Source organism: Artemia franciscana, chromosome 4 (genome assembly GCF_032884065.1).
Source record: "Artemia franciscana chromosome 4, ASM3288406v1, whole genome shotgun sequence".
Taxonomy (NCBI): Eukaryota; Metazoa; Arthropoda; class Branchiopoda; order Anostraca; family Artemiidae; genus Artemia; species Artemia franciscana.
Genome location: NC_088866.1, coordinates 723,172 through 743,148, shown reverse-complemented (window position 1 = coordinate 743,148; position 19,977 = coordinate 723,172). Strand labels below are relative to the sequence as shown.

Here is a 19,977-nt window from a genome sequence, read left to right as displayed (position 1 = left end):
ACCATTTACAATATGTTTTCTATTTTCTATGGAAAGCAAGTTTCAAACGTAATTCAGTAGATGGTTGCAGTGCAATCTCAGATATGTAATTATATAATATTATTCGTCTTTCGTTTGAAACTTTAAAACTATGGTATTACCAGAATTTAAATTTCCAAAAGATTGGAATAAATCCCCCCTCCCAAATAAATCCTCCCCCAAAAGAGGGAATAAATTTTATGGGAGAAACACTTTATTATCATTGTTCATCCTTGGCACGTAAATGCCATAGTCCAAGCATGTAAATGTCGAAAAACTCAGTCTATAAAACCCCACATTTCTGCACGATTGCCTAAAACAAAATAAGCCAAGTGAAAAAAAAAACAACCAAAATATATTATTTTTTTGCTTTAGAAAATATTCCTATTTAAACTTTTATTTCTTGGTTTCCTTAGGAGCCTACAGCTTTCTAAGTTCTAGACACGATTTATGGCAGTGCCACCCAATTTGCTAACGCAAAGAAAGTCAAGCAATCACCTAAACAGAGATTTTTCTGCATGAAAGGGAAAGGTCACCTTTGTAGGGGGGCCTGGGGTCGATAAAAAGAGGCAAATAATAATTTACATATAAAGAATAATGAGGAGACCAAATGCCACCCTTGCGTATGGGTAGAGAGTAAAGTCGTTGATTTATCCCTTAACTATACTATAGAATTACTAGTAAAGTCATTCACCTAACTATACACATTTGCACGCAAAGGCTGCAAATGTACAGAGTAAATGCAGACTATTCAACATTACACGGAACGTCGTATAGTCTATCCCTAAAAAGTGATTTAAAATCAGGATAAATTTCCATCAGACCGACTTTTCACTATTTTAGAAAATAGTTAGGGTGAATGATTTTTCGGGAATTGATCCTGAGCCTAAATTATACCCCAAGAAGTTTTCTTTCGACCATCTGTCCATATCCCTTCTCCCTCTATAGGGTACTGACTATTGATGACCTTCACAAACTAGGGTTTACCGAAGCAAAATATTCAAAATACGTAAATCTACAGCACAGCAAGGCTGAAGTTAAGGGTCTTGAGTCTCATACTGTAGATAAATCTCTGTTAGCAGGCTTAAGCTATCTTTTTTTTGTACCGAACTTGGGCAACTGTGTTGGTCTCAACTGGCTTGGTGCTGCAGTGAGTTGTTAGTAGTAGTAGCAGTATTATTACCATTTTGTGTTTATAAACTTAAAACATATTATACATAGAATACTAATATATTATTTATAGTAATAAAACTGATTTTTTTTTTATATTTTCTTTTACTGGCTCTCGCCCCAAGGAGTATAGTACGAATTATGTTGAATTAATTTTTTTTTTCAAATAAACGCAACTGATTTAGATTCATCCCTTACGTCTTTGATAGCCCTATAGATTGATGTGCTAATAGAAGTTGAAGAATACATTTATGTATAGTTTTATCTTTTTTATATAAATTGAATTTCTTTTTTTTGGAAAACAGTTTATTTGCTGAAAACTAAGCTAACTTCATTTTTTTTGATAATTTAAATTGTATACCAAAGTTCTTGGATAATAAGCTAATCGTTTTCTAGAACTTGATTAATTATATATTTAATTTTAGCTTCGAGGCCGATTGTTTGGAGACGCTGATGAATGATCGTCATATCATTTGACGCTTCTCGTGTTTTCCCCCAGATTCTCTCACGTACCCATTCAGAGCTGGGTTGACTCTGGCTAAGCTTACACAGTCACAGTGTTGACCCCGTTTCAAAACTAAATAATCAGCAAGACCGGGATTTGAACCCCTTCCCATACGGACAGAGATTTCAAGTCTAGCGTGCAAACCCCGCGGCTATTACGGCCGAAAATCCGAAATATAACTAGAATGGACTTATTTTTACGGAGAGACTCAGAGGTCTTTCCCCCATTCCCAGAGGAGATTCCTGTAGCCACTGTAGTTTAGTAACGGAAAAAAATCCGTATGACCTGGCCTCTAAAAGTTTTTGTTGAATTGTTTGTATTGAGCTGTCTTAGTCGAGTTGGATTTTTTTTTTCCATTTTTGGGTGTGTGCGTTGAATTAAATCGCTTGTAGGTTCAGCTGCTATTGCAAGTTTATTATTGTTTTACGATGTCTGTTTACCGAACTGTTTTATCTGGTACATTGAACTGCTCTGTACTCAGCAGGGTATACTCAGGATTTCTTCGAATAGAGGTAGTGGGGGGATGACAATACAACTTTAATTGATAGTTTGAATAGGAAATAGCCAAAAATTTGGAAAAATTTAGGACTTCGGAGGGGGCCGGAACCCTTCGCCACCCCCTGGATTACTGTGTTTCTATGTAAACATATACACAATGATTTATTTCAGGGGGAGTGAAGTAATAATAAAAGGTCCCCAGATAATTCTAATAAAAAGTGCCCCAGAATTATCTGGAACATAGGATTGCAGGGTCTCGAGGCACCAATGCGAAGGTGCCTGCTGTTCGTACTAAGTCGACAGTTGCTCCTGTAATTCTGAACAACATATTAAAATGGATTCTTTGTTGTTTTTTTTTTTTTTTTTTTTCAGACACAAAGCAAACGGACCTACATTGAAGCATATGCAGCAGATGGCGAGTTTTATTCTCAATCGTTATTTTTGGATACTTTCCAAAAATGGGATGGTATACTGGTCGAGCCAGATCCATTTTATTTTGACGAGTTAAAAAATAAAAAGAGAAACGCAACGCTGATAAACGCATGTTTAAGCACATCCAACACTACAGAGAGTATTAGCAGTAAGTATAAAAAGAGCTTGTTACCGTCAGTGTTGGATATTCATGACTCGAGCCCATCAGAAACCTTGACGAAAGTAAAACAGTTCAAAATAGGGATGAAACCTTTTTAGTGACAGTGAACAGATATAAAATTCAACTGGAAAAAAAAATCTTATTCAAGAATAAATCCATAAACAGAGATACGGGTGAATTTGGATTGAATTCAATTTGATAATTTACTGAGTTCAAATAAAGTAAATATCACCTCATCTAAAAGCTATGACCTCTGTCCACCTAGTATGTCAGATAAATCTAATGAACCGGAACCGAAAAGGTCAAAGAGACTCGCTTCCGCTGTTGCATTGAAAAAAATAAGAGCAATAAACTATATGTAATTAGTTTATTAGGTATAAATTTTGTTTGGTTTTATTCATGTCTTTTAGTTTTACTGCTGATGATGAACACTGTATATGTGTTCGAAATATCCAGTTAAATTTTATATCTGTTCACTGTCAATAAAAAGGTTTCATCCCTTTTTTTAACTGTTTTACTTTCGTCATGGAAAGGCAGTGTGGTCTTCGAATCAGAAACCATCAGAAACGTTATCCATCAGAAACCTTATTAAACAAATTAACACTTTTTTTAATCCCAGGGCAGTCATTTGCTATAAACAAATCTTTCACGTAAACCTTCAATACATGATTTCATATCTGACAAACTAAGAATTTAAAAGTAGTTATTGCTAAATTACTATCTAAAGGCTTTTTTTCCTTAACACTACCTCCTTATATTAGACTAACGAGAGCTAAGCCAGGGTTAAAGGTAAAATTTATGTTGCCCCTATTATGTATAAAAAACAATCCAATCTGTAATAGTTTCAAAATAGTCAATATTTTTCAAGCCCTCTTGGGTACCACGGTCTAACAGCCTAGTTATATATACATCTTTATAGTTATATTTACATCTTTATATACATCTTAAATTTTTAAGATGTATATACATACATCTGATTAGAGAAAATCAGGAATCAAACTTTCGATTAAAAAAAGGAGACCTACATTTGCCGTTATGCGGCTTTTGTAGGTGCTAAAGTAAAACAAAAATGAAAGGTGAGCATAAAATAAGCATAAACTGGTAACCCCTGGTTCCCACTGCTGCGATTTCGCGCAAAATCCTGCGACATGTGACAAGTGACACAAATCGTGCGACAAACGACGCACTGTTTTGCTGCAATGTCAGATATGTTGAATAATTTCAACTCATACGACAAATCGCATGCGTTGTTGTGATTAAAAAAAAAAAGAAAAAAAAATCATAACCAACGATTTGATGTGATTACGAAGGATCCCGAGTTTGAGATCCTGATTTGAATTCTTCTAGAGTTTGCCGCAGCGACGCAAAAGTCTGCGTTTCTTTGTGAACCTCCATCCGATTCTGTCGTACGTCTGTTCCGCCAGAAAAAAATCGTGTCGGGATTGACGCAGCAGTGGGAACTATTAGTAAAACACATTTGGCACATAATAGCGTAAGAAGCTGCTTATGCTGTTATTGCAGCTTCATAGCTAGCTAGAAGCTGCAGCTGTCATTTGAAGGTGTAGCTGATCGAATTTTTACGGACGAACAGCATTGTCAAACTTAACCAAGTTGTCCTTCTTATTTATTTCACTGTGGTAACATTGTTGGAAGTGTGGAACTACGGAAGAATATTCATAGTTCTGAAACAACCAAAAGAAAAATGAGAAAATTGACGTTTTCAGGTAATGAAAAGACCTATAATGGGTCAGGGGACAAAAATTATTCTTTTATTTGAGTGCCCTTGGTACTTCAACTTGGTACTTTAAATCGCAACAGAAAGCTGGTCTCCGACATTTCAATTCTGAACAAGACATTAATATTTTAAGGCTCCCTGTATCTTAATAATATTTATCAAGATCTGCTTCATAGCTTCAATTCATTTCACCCATTTCATGTTATTTACTAAAACATTCAGTTTAAGGTTGGATGAGGGTATGCTACTAAACAAAATAATGAGATTATTATTGTTATCATTGCGCTAATGTTGGACTTAGTAAACTGGGTCATTATTATTATTAAATTAAAAAAAACTAGTTTTTTTAAATGAAAGTAAGGAGCAACATTAAAACTTAAAACGAACAGAAATTACTCCGTATATGAAAGGGGCTTTTCCTCCTCAACGCCCCGTTCTTTACGCTAATGTTTGACTCTTTCTCTTGGCTCTATTTTTAAAACAGTAAAAAACTTTAGCGTAAAGAGCGGGGCATTGAGGAGTAAAAGCCCCTTTCATATACGGAGTAATTTCTGTTCGTTTTAAGTTTTAATGTTGCTCCTTACTTTCATTTAAAAAAAAGTTGTTTTTTTCTCTCTAATTTCTGGACGTTTTTGAATTAATACATGTCTTGATCTTGGCTCTCCGCACATAAATAATTAAAAGAAACTTTGCATATTAATTATTTGTAATTAATCATAAGACTTTGAGAAAAAATAACTTTGAGACTTTGAGAAAATTTGGGAGGAGGCCAAGTTGCCCTCCAATTTTTTGATTACTTAAAAAAGCAACTAGAACTTTTAATTTTTTACAAACGTTTTCATTGGTAAAAAATATACGTAGCTTACGAATTAACTTACTGAACGAACTTGTATATTCGTATGTTTTTAAAGCGTATATGAGGGGGTTCAACCCTCGTCGATACCTCACTCTTTACACTAAAGCTTAAATTGTGTCCCAAATCTTTAAGAATGACCTCTGAATCACAAAGGCCGTAGAATAAATAGTTGAAATTAACTATTTAAGTTATTTAAGTAATTAACTTAAATATTTAAAATAGTTAAATACCTCGCTGTTTACACTAAAGCTTAAATTGTGTCCCAATTCCTTAAGAATGACCTCTGAATCACAAAGGCCGTAGAATAAATAGTTGAAATTAACTATTTAAGTTCGTTTTAAGTTTTGATGCTGCTCCTTACTTTCAGTAGAAAAAACTTTTCATATTTACTTTTCAATGTTTTTTCTCAAATAATGCTAAAAGATCCTGCGCTCCCTTATTGAAATTCTCTTCCCCCTGAGAAGTTCCTCCATGGAAATATCCTCCCACGTAACTCCCCCCCCCCTCAACTATCCCCCTAAACCAAAAAAATCCCCCTGTAAACGTCTGTGCACTTCCCAGTAATCATTACTATATGTAAATACAGGCCAAAGTTTGTAACTTGCAGCCCCTCCCACGGGGACTGCGGGGGAGTAAGTCGTCCCTAAAAACATAGTTAAAAGGTTTTTCGACCATGGTGAATAAAATTGCTATCTCAGAATTTTGATCCGGTGACTTTGGGGAAAAAACTGAGCGTGGGAGGGGGCCTAGGGGCCTTCTAATTTTTTTCGTCACTTAAAAAGGGCAGTGGAACTTTTAATTTCCTTTAGAATGAGACCTCTCGCGACATTCTAGGACCACTGAGTCGATACGATCACGCCTGGGGAAAAAACAACAAACAAAAAATCAAACAAATAAACACGCATCCGTGATCTGTCTTCTCGCAAAAAATGCGAAATTCCAAATTTTCAAACAGTTCGTGGTAACGGACTGTAGTAAGGAACGACCCGGCTCAATAGTAAACGAAACTCTAAAAAAAGGAACTTCGATGCTAAAAGATATATCAAAAGAATCGGATTTTATGCTGATTTTAAATATATAAGTTTGTCATCAAAAGTTAAGAGCCTGAGAAAATTTGCCTTATTTTGGAAAATAGGGGGAAACACCCTCTAAAAGTTATAGGATCTCAACGAAAATCACACCATCGCATTCAGTGTATCAGAGAACCCTATAGAAAAAATTTCAAGGTCCAATCTACAAAAATATGGAATTTCGTATTTATTGCCAGAAGACAGATCACGGGTGCGTGTTTGTTCTGTTTTTTTTTCCCAGGGGTCATCGTATCGACCAAGTGGTCCTAGAGTGTTGCAAGAGGGCTCATTCTAACGGAAATGAAAAGTTCTAGTGCCATTTTTAACTGACCAAAAAAATTGGAGGGCACTTAGGCCACCTCCCACGCTCATTCTTTTCCCAAAGTCAACGGATCAAAATTTTGAGATAGCCATTTTGTTCCACATATTCGAAAACCATAATAACTATGTATTTGGGGATGATTTACTCCCCCACAGTCCCTGGGGTGAGGCTGCAAGTTACAAACTTTGACCAATGTTTACATACAGTAATGGTTATTGGGAAGTGTACCGACGTTTTCAGTGGGATGTTTTGGTTTGGGTGTGGGGTTAAGGGGAGGGGGCTATGTGGGAGGATCTTTCCTTGGAGGTATATTTCATGGGGGAAGAGAAATTCAATGAAAAGGGTGCAGGATTTTCTAGCATTACTATTAAAAAAAAATGAAAATATAAACATGAAAAAGTTTTTTTCAATTGAAAGCAAGGAGTAGCATTAAAACTTAAAACGAATAGAGATTATTACGCATATAAGGGGTTCTAAAAACACTTTAGCATAAAGAGCGAGGTATTTAGGACGAGATAAATACTTCGCTCTTTATGTTAAATTATTTTTAGTAATTTCAACTATTTATTCTACGGCCTTTCTGATTCAGGGGTCATTCTTAAATAATTGGGAAAAAACTTAAGATTTAGTGTGAAGAGCGAGGTATTAACGGGTGGACAAACCCCATCATTTATATAATCAAAAATATAAGAATATAAAAGTTTGTTACGTAAATTAATTCTTAAGTTAGTTTTATTTTTTACTAATAAAAACGTTCATTAAAAATTAAAAGTTCTAGTTGCCTTTTCAAGTAACCGAAAAATTGAAAGGCAACTAGACCTTCTTCCCCACCCCCACCCCTTATTTCTCAAAATCGTCTGATCAAAACTGAGAGAAAGCCATTTAGCCAAAAAAAGAATTATTATGCAAATTTCATTTTAATAATTTATGTACGGAGAGCCAAAATCAAACATGCATTAATTCAAAACGTTCAGAAATTAAATAAAAAAAACTAGTTTTTTTAACTGAAAGTAAGGAGCGACATCAAAAATTAAAACGAACAGAAATTACTCGGTATATGAAATGGGTTGTCCCCTCCGCAATCCCTCGCTCTTTACGCTAAAGTTTGACTCTTTGCCAAAATTCTACTTTTTAAAACAATTAAAAACTTTAGAGTAAAGAGCGAGGGATTGCGGAGGGGACAACCCATTTCATATACGGAGTAATTTCTGTTCGTTTTAAGTTTTAATGTCGCTCCTTACTTTCAGTTGAAAAAAAACTAGTTTTTTTTTTATTTAATTGTAGATAGGAGCTTGAAACTTCTCAGTTAAGTTTTCTAATGCGCTGAATCTGATGATGTGATTTTCGTTAAGATTGTATGAATTTTAGGGGGCATTTCCCCCCATTTTCTAAAATGAGGCAAATTTTCTCAGGCTCGTAACTTTTGATGGGTATGACTGATCTTGATGAAACTTATATATTTAAAATCAGCATTAAAATGCGATTCTTTTGATGTAGCTATTGGTATCAAAATTCCATTTTTTAGAGTTTCAGTTACTATTGAGCTGGGTCGCTCCTTACTACAGTTCGTTACCACGAACTGTTTGAAACTGAAAGGCACACTGAGTTTAGTCGGCCAGTAATGATATAATATGTAATGATATATTAGTATTTAAATGGTAGAAGTTCCCCTTAGACTTTCCTACTGAACAGCTTTAGTGTTTTTTGTTCCTGTCTGTTTTCTCTAATATCTTATTAAATAAAACGCGCATAATTAATTCAAATTTACATAATTAAAAAAGTTGTTAAAATTCCAAGGTAGCGCATTGCGGTGCCCAGGTAGAGAGCAAAATCTGCTCAACTGAAAGAAAGGAGCAAAATTAGAACTTAAAGCGAAAAGAAATTACTCGGTATTTGAGGGGCGCGGCTGATTCATCATACATTGCTCCTTACGCTACAGTCTTAGAGTTCGTTAAAAACACTTCTCATTCAAATTTGACGGCCATTAAGCCTGAGCAGTCTTTCATAGAGAATTGCGACAAAAAGTCGAACTTTAGCATAAAGAGAGGGTTGTATACACTGACCGATTCGCTTATAACTTACAGTTGTCTACCACGAACTGTTTGACCTTTGTCTACCACGAACTGTTTGACCTTTTTTACCAGGGCATTTCGTATGGAAGTGGTCATGGAAACTAAAAAGGGAATTTATTCGACTGAAGATTAAAAGTCTCAGTAACCTTTGTAAGAGTAAAAAGTGATTGGAGGGTACGCAACCCCTCCCCTCATGTGTCCCTTTTTTCCCTAAATACATCTAATAACAATTAAGGAATCATCTGGGTTAGTTTAGTTACTGTAACTATGCTTTTGGGGATGACAAGGCCCCCAAACCCTTAGGGGTAGAAATGTAAGCCATGTTCGCCCACAGTTTACATATACCCTTCGTTATTGCGAAAAGGGGCATGTTTGATCCCTGGTGTCTAAAAAGTCTAAGGTACTAAGATGAAATTTTTAAGAAACATCTAGGGGGGTGTTGAACCAATTTAAACGCACTACGTGCACGCAGGTTCTCTAAAAAGCATATCTCGGGAATCGCTTAAGGTATTACTTCGGACCTTTCGCGGAATAATGAGCAGAAAATCAATTTATCAAAAAACAATATATGTGCCATCAATGCTACGGCTACTGCTTCTATTGTGACTATTACTAAGGCTAAGGGTAGTAATTTGAAATTTTCAGAAAATGCTTAGGGGGAAGTTGAAGCAAATCAAAAGACACTAGATGCATACACTTTGTAAAAAAAGGTGCATCCACAATATAATGGGAGCTGCTTAGAGTAAGTTGAAACTTACTGGGCATATTGAGGAGATGTTGAGCTAACCAAAAGCCACGTTGTAGGCCAGGATTCATAGGCCCTATAGACCCTAGAAAAGGGGCGTACAACACAGAGGGGCACAAAAACAATACCGAGCGAGTTTTTTCTTAATAAAATTGGACTAATGTGATTTATTGTCAAAGTGCCAAGAGTGCTTTGCTGCTATGATGCCTGTTCACAAAAAAGTAAATTTAAAACAACACAGGAATCACGTAGCCACCTATAAACTGTCAGATCTCCCCAAGATTGGCAGCTGAGAGCTCAGTATCACCTCGCTCTTGCATTACTTTTGGCTCATCACCGATCAATTGCCTTCTATTCAGGGCTCCCACTATCCCCAAAATTTCAGGGACTTCCTTGTAAATCTCTGTCTTACTGAAAACTTGCTTGGGCCTAGGAGTGCCAAAACACTGGGGCCTAGTAGTGTCAAACATGTAATTCCAGCTCTACCACAATGTGAATACGACTGCTACTACTTCTACAGCTCCCATTGTTGCTAGTGCTACTTCTAATACTAATACTAAGGCTAAAGGTATTAAGGTGAAAATCATAGGGAATGTTTAGGGGATATTGAACTAAATGAATACACTCTATGTTCATGTAGGCTGTCAAAAATGAGCATCGGCAATATTTCAGGAGTGGCCTAGGTTATTAAGTTGAAAGTTTCTGGGTATGATGAAACGGAGGATTCAATATGCTAAGGGGTATTATATGAATACTACTGCGGCTACTGCTATTACTATTACTACAACTACTACTGCTAAAGCTAAGAGTATAGAGGTGAAAGTTTCAGCAAATATTGAGGGAGAAGTTGAACTAAATCAGAATAGACTTTTTTCGTCCAGTTTGTCAAAAAGGCCTATTGGTGATGTCTTAGGAACGGCTTAGAGCATTATATTGAAACTTACACGGGATATTGAACCTATCAAAAGGCACTATGTGTATACTACTAGTACTAGTTCTGCAGTTACTACCTTTACTAATGGCACAGCTACTAGGCTACTACTGCTAAGGCTGAGGGCATTAAGATCAGAATTGCAGGAAATGTTAAGGGGATGTTGAACATAATCAGCATCCTGTAGGTATACGAAGTGTAAAACGATACATCAGCAATATGTCAAGAGCAACTTAGAGATTTAAGTTGAAACTTCTAGAACAATAAGAAGGGGGTGCTCAACTTATCAAGGTGCATTCTATGCATACTACTACAGCCACTACTACTACTCCTATTATTAAGGTTAAGAGTATTAAGGTAAAAATCTCAGGAATCAATGAGAGGGAATCTGAACTAAGTCAAACAAATTATGGGCATGCAGTATTTCATCACCAATGTCTTATCACCAATATCTTAGGAACGGCTTAGAGTATTAGGTTGAAACTTCTGTTGAGGAGGATGTTGAACTAAACAAATATCACAATGTGCTTGCTACTCCCACGAATTCTACTACTACTACTACTACACCTACTGCTACAACTACTACAACAAATACTTCTATAAAGGTAAGGGTAATAAAATTACTTGCATGTAAGTTTTTAAAAGGGTGTATTAGAAATATCCAAGGAACAGCTTAGGTCATTGAGTTAAACTATTTGTGGTTGTTGAGGAGTATAATGAACTAACCAAAAGGCACTGCGTGAACATTACTACTACTATAACTATGATTACTGCTACCTCTGGGGCAAATGATATTAAGATGAAATTTTCACAAGTACTGAGGGGATGCTGTACTAACCAAAAGCAAATATGTACTTGTTATTATTTTTCCTTCTAGTGGCAGTCTACTACTTCTATTAAGGGTTAGTTTAAAGATTAGTGCTAAGGTGAAATTTCTTGAATATAATTAGGGAGATTTTGAGCTAAATCAAAAGATACTATGAGACGGCAGGTTTTCAAAAGGACATACCAGCATCTCAAGAATAGCTTAAAGCACTAAGTTGACAACTTTTGGGCATGCTGAGGGGTATGTTGAGCTAACGACAGGCTTTACGTGCATTCTACTGATACTACTACTACTGTTACTACTATTATTACTACTACAATGACTATTACTACTGAGACTAAGGTTATTAAGGTGAAACAGTTAAGGAAAGTTTATTGGAATGTTAGAGCAAATCAAAACAATATGTGCCTACAGGCTGTCAAAAAGGCGTAACAGCAATATCTTAATAATGGCTTAGTGTATTATGTTGAAATCTCTAAGACATGTTGAAGGAGATTTCGAACAGAACAAGAAGCAATGTGTGATACTATTGCTACTAACGCTACTACTTTAAATGGAAATCATGCCGCAGTCGATCCGCTCTTCGCCCTGCCATAACATTTTTCTTTTAAAAAGGTGTCAGCTGTATAGAAATTTTGTATTGAGAGGCGTGAGGAATAAAGTTATTTATTTATTACTGCTACGACTAATACTACTAGCGAGGCTTCAGACGTTAAAGTGAGACTCCCGGGGAATCATTGGGGGACGTAAAAGAAAAAAGAATTGCTTGTGGGTTGAAGTTTGATACTTTTTAAGTTGAAGCTTTCAAATTAAAGCTTTTTAAGTTGAAGCTTTAAGGGCATTTTTAGGGGAATCATGAATTAGCCAAATGGTGCCGTGTGCATGTCGCTACTACTATTACCATTGCTGCCACTACCACTGGCGCTAAGGATGTTGAGAGGAAGGGAATATTTCGGGAAGCGTGTTCTAAAGGAAAATACACAATTTGTAAGTCGCCAATCAAAAGGGTGTATCTTATTGGTTCAGGAATGGCTTAGAGCATCAAGTTGAAACCTTCACGCCATCTTGAGCAGGATGGTGAGCTAAACAAAGGCACCTTATGCACACTACTACTAGTGCTACTACTAAGACAGCTATTGCCACAGCTATAAGGTGAAACTATCTGGGAATACTTAGGGAGATTTTGCTCTAATTCAAAGCCTACTATTTGTATGCAGTTAAAAAGATGCATTAGCAATTGAGGAGGTAGTCGAGTCATCAATAAGGCACTTTGTGTATGCTACTACAGTAGTTTTACTAGTTTTCATCTTACAGTCTTACTAGTTTTACTGCTACAACAATTATTATGACTTAGGGTATGAAGTTGAATATTTCAGGGCATGGGTTGTTGAACTAAACATAAGACATTCTGTGTATGATTCTACTAATGCTGCTATAACTGCTACCAATACTATTACTACAGCTATAACTGCTACTATAGATACTGCTAGTCTAGTACTTCTTCTAAGTACAAGGGTTTAAAGTTGAAATTGTATTTTATGTTGAAGAGGTTGTTGAACTAGAACAAAACAAACAATGTGCATCTACGTTTTTCGAAGTACGTATCAGCATTAGTCTGATACTGTCAGGATACCTTGAGGGGAATGTTTTGTTAACCAAGACGCTTATAGCATTAAGTTAAAATTCCTATGGCATGCTGAGAAGGATTTTGAACTAAGTCAAAACTCACCCAGTGCATGAAGTTTGCAAAAAGGGAGTATCAGCAGCATCCAACGAATGGTTTATGGTATTAATTTGAAATATACAGATAATTTAACGGGGGATATTGAACCAACCAAAAGGCACTATTTGCCTAATGCTACAACTACTACTACAGCTGTTACTAATACTAAAAATACTATTTCTACTACTGCTACTTCTATTACTACTAAAATTACAACTAATTTTACTGTGACAACAACTACCACTATGAGTATTAAGATGAAACTTTCAGAGAATGTTAAGATTGAACCAAAACACAATATGGGGATGCAAGGAATCCAAAGGAAGGTTCAGCTAAATCCTTGGAACAGCTTAGAGTATTAAGTTGAAACTTTCAGGGCATGCTGAGGGGGATGTTGAACCAAAGGAGCAAATATATGGAATGTGGAACAAGTGCGAAAAATTATAACCTTTTAAACTGTAAAGAAAAAACAATGAAAAAGTAAAAAGAGAAATAAAAAATGGAACAAATAAAAATTGCAACAAAAATAATGAAAAGCAAGACATTTAGAATAAGTATTATAAATTATAACCTTTAAACTGCAAAAAGAAAAATTGAATCAGATAAGGTCCACGAAAAAGAGAAAAGACAAAATAATAAGAGCTAGAAAGAAAACCATTAAAAACAGAAAAAAAATAAAGATAACTCAAGATAAAAAGATTGAATATAAAGCATATATGTAGGAAAATATAAATAGAAATTAAAAATTTAGAGTAAGTATCAGAAATATAATTATAAGGAAATTAAGTAGATTTCAATCTTTAAACAGAGAAATTGACTGAAAATTTCTTTTCTAGAGTACTCCAGAAAGAAGGGACGTCATTGGAAACCGATTGCCGTTGTCTGCCACCCACTACCGAAAATTTTTCAGTTTATGAACATGAATCATGTAGATGTGCTTTTTCTTGACACACATGGAACAGAATTACTGGTTCTTGAAACTATTCCATTTTCAGAGGTTACAATTAAAATTATTGTCGTTGAGCTTTTTAGGAATGAGGTTCGCCATTTTGATGAAAATCACCCCATTATTAAGTATCTAAAACAATATGATTATTCACTTTTTTCTGGACTTACCCTCCCTAACCGCCCAAAAGATGGCGTTTTTATATTGAATAAGGAGATAAGCGTAGCAAAGTTGAAAGAACTTACGGCATGTCGATTCTTCGATATAATCTTCGGAGAAGCAAGTAAAGGGAAACAGTGCGACAGTTCTTTATTTAGTGTCTATAAGAAGTCTTTTCAAATTTTATCTGAAGATTATTCCGATCTTCCAAGTGAATTGACCAATAAATTTACCTAGTTTCGTTAAGTTAAGTTTAGTTTAAGTTAAGTTTAGTTAAGTTAGTAATTAAGTTAAGTTTACCTAGATCGTTGTTTACATCCTACGTTAGACGAGCATTCAGTCAAATGCCTTTTTGTAGGGATATCGTCCAGGGTCTTCATTCAAAACAAACGTTCAAAAGCACAAGGTGTGTAACCTAATCACCCAATTATCCAGTACTAGTAAAAACATGAGTAACATCAAATGCTGAACCATCCTAAGAAGCCACCCTAAATATGGTGTTTTGGTAGCTAGAGCCACAATAAGCTCTGATGAATTTGTTGCATTGCGATCATCCCATTTCTCCTAAGACCTGACGTATATATTGACATATATATATATATTTATAAAATTAACAATTTTCATTTTTGTTTTTTTATTAAAGTTCTTTTCAAATTTCGTTAGTGTGATGCTAAGATTGCCAACTTTTGTTGTTATATGTTCATACTTTTTAAATTTTGGTAAATAAGTTGTTGGATTTTCCACTTTTAAGAAGTGCTCATAATTTAAAAAAAAAATTTTCATTCGTTTTTCAAATCTTGTTCACTTGCTTTTATTTTTTCGTGTTTTCTGGTATATTTGATTTCTTTAATATGTTTGGGTGTGTTACTCTCTGGTTTTATGGTTGTGATTTAGTTAAGATGTGGTTGGCATGATACTTTATCTGCTATATCATGTTTTCATATGGAACGACTGATTTTTTCCATTGCTGAACCCGAGGCTGTATCGACTCGAAAAGGATAAAGTTTTTCATAATGAATTTTCAAATGTGTATGCTAAGCTTTCATTGATGAGTCGCCCGTATTGATTTGAAAGGGCTAAATTTCTTCATAATGAGTTTTCAAAGTTGTATATTGAGTTTCCCGTTACTAAGTGTTAAGCTTTTGAATTTTCTGTTGTGACTCGGTCCGTTTGAAATTTGTGATTGTGAGTTACTAGATGTGCATGTCGAGTTTCCAGTCGATAAGTTCTCCGCATGGACTCGAGAATCACTATGAAACTTCGATGTTTGATGTAGTTTTATTTCAAGGATTGGCCTGCAAGTGTCATTATGTTGATTTTTATGCATTGAATGTTGTTCAATTTACTGTGTACTCGCACATGACATACTGTACGTATTTGTAATGTGTACGTATTGACGTACTGTACGCACTGTACTGTACTTTACATGATGTACTCGCACTGGCGTTTGCTACTTTGATTAATAAAGTATCTTATCTCAACCTTAACCTGTTGTAGCACAGTGGATTGGTGCTCTGCTTGGCAATACGGGGCCCAGGGTTCGATACCCGCCGTAGCAAGGTTGGGCGACAAGCTTGCTACTTGTTCCTGTAAAAACACCCAGCAACTGAAACGTTGATTCTACGCCCTATGCGCCAGCAATGGTTCTGGAGGATCTTAATCCTTTTTTTTCTCAACCTTGGAAGATTTTTTAGATTTAAAGACTCAAAGAAGTCTCATTTGTGACGGCACCCAAATTAAATAATTATGATGCCATACTTCTATGAAAAAAGTCACCCAGGAGGTTGTGGAGACCAAGTTGAAAACCATCGGTATTGCGAAAACGGTGTTATGAAATTTGAAACTTGTGATGGATGCCCACCTAATTCTCCAGTCAGGCTTTGTTCAGACTCTGGTATACCACTTGTGAGCTAGTTGGAGTGTCTGTATCTGACTGAACCTTGATAAAATCCCACTTCATATCTCTCTAACTATAAAAAGAATCCGATTTAGCTGAGACATGTATCAACAGATGAACCAAGACTTTCAATGTAATATTAGATTAAGTGCCCAAGGATTAATTCTGCTGCACCAAAAATAGTCTCCTTCATAAGAATTAATTTTAAAACTACAAAGTTTTTCTGTGGGAAGTAAAGCGTGAAGTTGAAACTTAAAACAATCAAAAATTATTAATTCACAGCCTATCTAACATATATCGATAAAACCAGTCCAGCTAAACCAAATGGTAATATTTCCCTATGTTTGTAAGATTATAGAAAACTAGTGCTGAAAACACAAAACAATATAAGGGTTTTGGTACAGTAAAATCATACTATTTAAGGACACTTATAAGAGTGAAAAAATAAAGCATTTTAGGAGTATTGCTTTTCGTTTAATTTTTTTTCATTGCTTTTTTTTAATTTTTAATTTTTAGTTTATTTTTTTAATTTTTTTTTAATTGCTTTTCGTTTAATTTTTTAATTTTTAATCTTTTTCGTTTAATTTGGTATCCCTTCCACCCAATGAACTACCTCCAAGGATTGACTGTCATTATGGATCTGGAAAGGACATTTCATGATTAATTTTTTGACAAGTTCGAAGCGAAGCAATTTTATTGGTATTAGGACCACATACTCGCTTTAGAATGTGTATTAAATAAAAAAAAAAATAGTTTTTTTTAACTGAAAGTAAGGAGCGACATTAAAACTTAAAAAGAACAGAAATTACTTCGTATATGAAAGGGGCTGCTTCCTCGTTAACGCCCCGCTCTTTACGCTAAAGTTTGATTCTTTCTCTCAACTCTACTTTTTAAAACAATAAAAAACTTTAGCGTAAAGAGCAGGGCGTTGATGAGGAAGCAGCCCCTTTCATATACGAAGTAATTTCTGTTCTTTTTAAGTTTTAATGTCGATCCTTGCTTTCAGTTAAAAAAAAACCTGTTTTTTTATTTAATTTCTGAACGTTTTTGGATGAATGTATGTTTATATTTTGGCTCTCCGCAGAGGAATAATTAAAACGAAATTTGCATATTTTTTTTTCGCTAAATGGTTTTCTCATAGTTTTGATCGAATGATTTCGAGAAAAAAAGTAGCGGGGGAAGAAGCCTAGTTACCCTTCGATTTTTTGGTTACTTAAAAAGGCAACTAGAACTTTTAATGTTTTACGAATGTTTTTATTAGTAAAAGATATACGTAACTTATAAATTAGCTTACGTAACGAACTTCTGTGTTCTCACGTTTTTATTGCATATATGAGGAGGTTCATCCCCTCGTCCGTACCTCGCTCTTTACACCAAAGTTCAAATTTTGTCCCAATTCATTAATATTGACCCCTGAATCACAAAAGCCGTAGAATAAATAGTTTAAATTACCAAAAATACTTTAGCGTAAAGAGCGAGGTATCAGGAGGAGGTGAGCCCCTCATATGCGTAATAATTTCTGTTCGTCTTAAGTTTTAATGCTGCTCCTTACTTCCAGTTGAAAAAGCTTTTTCAAATCTATTTTTTCATTGTTTTCGCTTGCTCACCTCAATAGTCCAGCAACGTCTATAAATAGTTCGTTGGTCTCGGATAGTAAGGGTACCAATCGAAAACCTTCATACGCCGTCGTTCTTAAATATCCGCCTCCAGAACTAAGAGACTCTGTTTCTCGCAAGGAAAAGCTTGATTCTTTAGCCGGATATGACGAAATTATGTCGGTAAAGTCCGATCCGGCAAGGAAAAAATGGGTTGTTGTTACGCGGGATAAAGTTTCCGCCAATTCTCTTGCCACATCTGCTGTTGCTAGCTATCCAAATATTCTTGCTAAAGTTATTGATCGCAAACCTCATGGAGTAATTAGGGGACTTCCCGATAGTGTTTCTAGCAGTATACTCATCTCCGCTATTCCTGGTCTTGTTGAGGCCAGCCGGATCGGCTCTTCTCATACATTCCGTTTAGAGTTCCTTGATTCTGCTGCACTAAAATCTGCCATCGCTACAGGTCTGCGCTTGGTTTACGAGTCTTTTAAAATATCGGAATACAAAGAACTGCCCAGACGGTGTCTTAAATGCCAAAGTATCCATTATTCGTTAGCTCACTGCCCATGTGCTCCGAATGAGATGAAGTGCTCTAAATGTTCTGGATGCCATTCCAATACTAAAGTGAAGAGAAGACAATCCTTGCTTAGAGGCTCCGAAATGTGCCAACTGCGGCGAAGCTCATGTTTCCCATAGTATGAATTGCCCAGTGATCAAACGCGCTCTGAACTCTGCTTAAAAATGAACCAAGCCACTATTTTAAGTTTTGCTTCTCTCAATATTGACGGCAGAAGAGACAAAGACTTGTTAATTAATGAATTATTAGTCCATGACATAGTGTTCTTGCAAGAACATCTTTTGACCAAATTAAACGTTTCTAGCCTGAAGCGATCTTCTATCCACCATTTTTTTCATAAGAGGCCAAGAAAACTAGAGGCCACCCTTCCGATGGCCTAGCAATTTTCTTCCGTTCCCCATCAAAGCCCTCAGTGATTCATTGCGATGATAATATCTTAGCGATTCAATGTGACAGTACTGCCTTTATAAAACGTTTACTTATCTTGCGATCGACGTTCTATAGCATCTTTCACATCTTTCGCTAAATGTTGCTCCAGTTTAAAGTCTCTACTCAAAAGTCTACGTTTGAAAGACCTAAATTGGGTTTTAGCTGGTGACCTTAACTGTGACATTCTTGGTACCTCCGATAGGTCAATCCTCTTGCTAGAATCACTTCCTAGCATATATCACGTCGCAGTTAAGAGCCTCCCATTCACATATATTCATAACAGAGGCTGTTCAAAATGGAACCTGGATCATGTAATCTCTTCCAGTTCCAGCTTAATATCATCGATTGTCAGGGTGGATGAAGAGAAGATTGATGACGATCACCTTATTCTGAGCTTTAATTTGTCCTTTGAGCTATCTGGCAAAACACTTTCGGCTCAGCCGAAGTGGCATACGATATTGAACTGGGATCGTTCTAATGTCCCACTATACCTTGCTACGCTAATTGCTTTACTGTCGACCATAAAAGTGCCATATCACCTGCTGCAAACGTCAGTTTTCTCGCCTTCAAGTCAGTTGACCTAAATTGCTATTATTATCAAATTGTCCATTGCCTTAAATCAGCGTCCAAAGCTACATTGCTTTTGAATAAAGTTCGGATTGGTACAAGAAAGCCTAATCGAAACGTTGATCCTGAAGTAAAACGTGCTAAGCAAAAAACCAAATTTTGGCTACGTATGTGGATATCATATGGCCGACCATCGTCCTTTCTCTGTGAAACAAAGTGTAAACTTGAATATAAGGCTAGCTTGAAGAGAGCACGCTTGAATGCATGGCCAGGCCCCACCGATAAGGCCTCCTGGAATAAGGTTATTAATAGTGAGAAATGTCCCCCATCTACCCTATCTTGTCTCCAGCTTGCTAACTTTGTTGATCAGTATAAGCGTGTGTTCAGTGTATCTAATAGTTTTCTTCAGTCTTTTTATTATAAGCTGCTTAAACCACTTTTACCATACCGTCTCCTACAGGCTCACGTCCAGCCTATAGCAATATCTGAAATTCGCCGGGCTTTAAGAAAAATTAAGCGTTCAAATAGCATTTATGGTGACGGCCTTTCTTACCGATTTTCCGCTTATGATTGTCCCGCTCTACTTAACCACTTACGAATATTTTTCCAGTCTTGCTTAGCACAGTCGCTTGTTCCTGATAGTTTCCTTTGTGGCCGTGTAACGTCTATTCAAAAGTGAGGCAAGGCGTCCCATTAAAGTATCGTGTTTTTTAAGTAAGTTGCTAGAACATTTGTTACTAC

General features: G+C 35.9%; 1 protein-coding gene across 2 annotated transcripts in view; it reads left to right on the top strand.

Moving 5' to 3' along the window:
• Window positions 1-15,649, top strand: part of LOC136025823 (uncharacterized) — a 94,293-nt gene extending 78,644 nt beyond the window's left edge. For both annotated transcript variants that reach the window (XM_065701818.1, XM_065701817.1), the window contains exons 2-3: window positions 2,564-2,771; window positions 13,900-15,649. In XM_065701818.1, coding sequence (XP_065557890.1) covers window positions 2,564-2,771; window positions 13,900-14,405 — 714 coding nt within the window. In that variant the 3' untranslated portion in view covers window positions 14,406-15,649. The remainder of the gene's footprint in view (window positions 1-2,563; window positions 2,772-13,899) is intronic.
• Window positions 15,650-19,977: the final 4,328 nt, after the last annotated feature.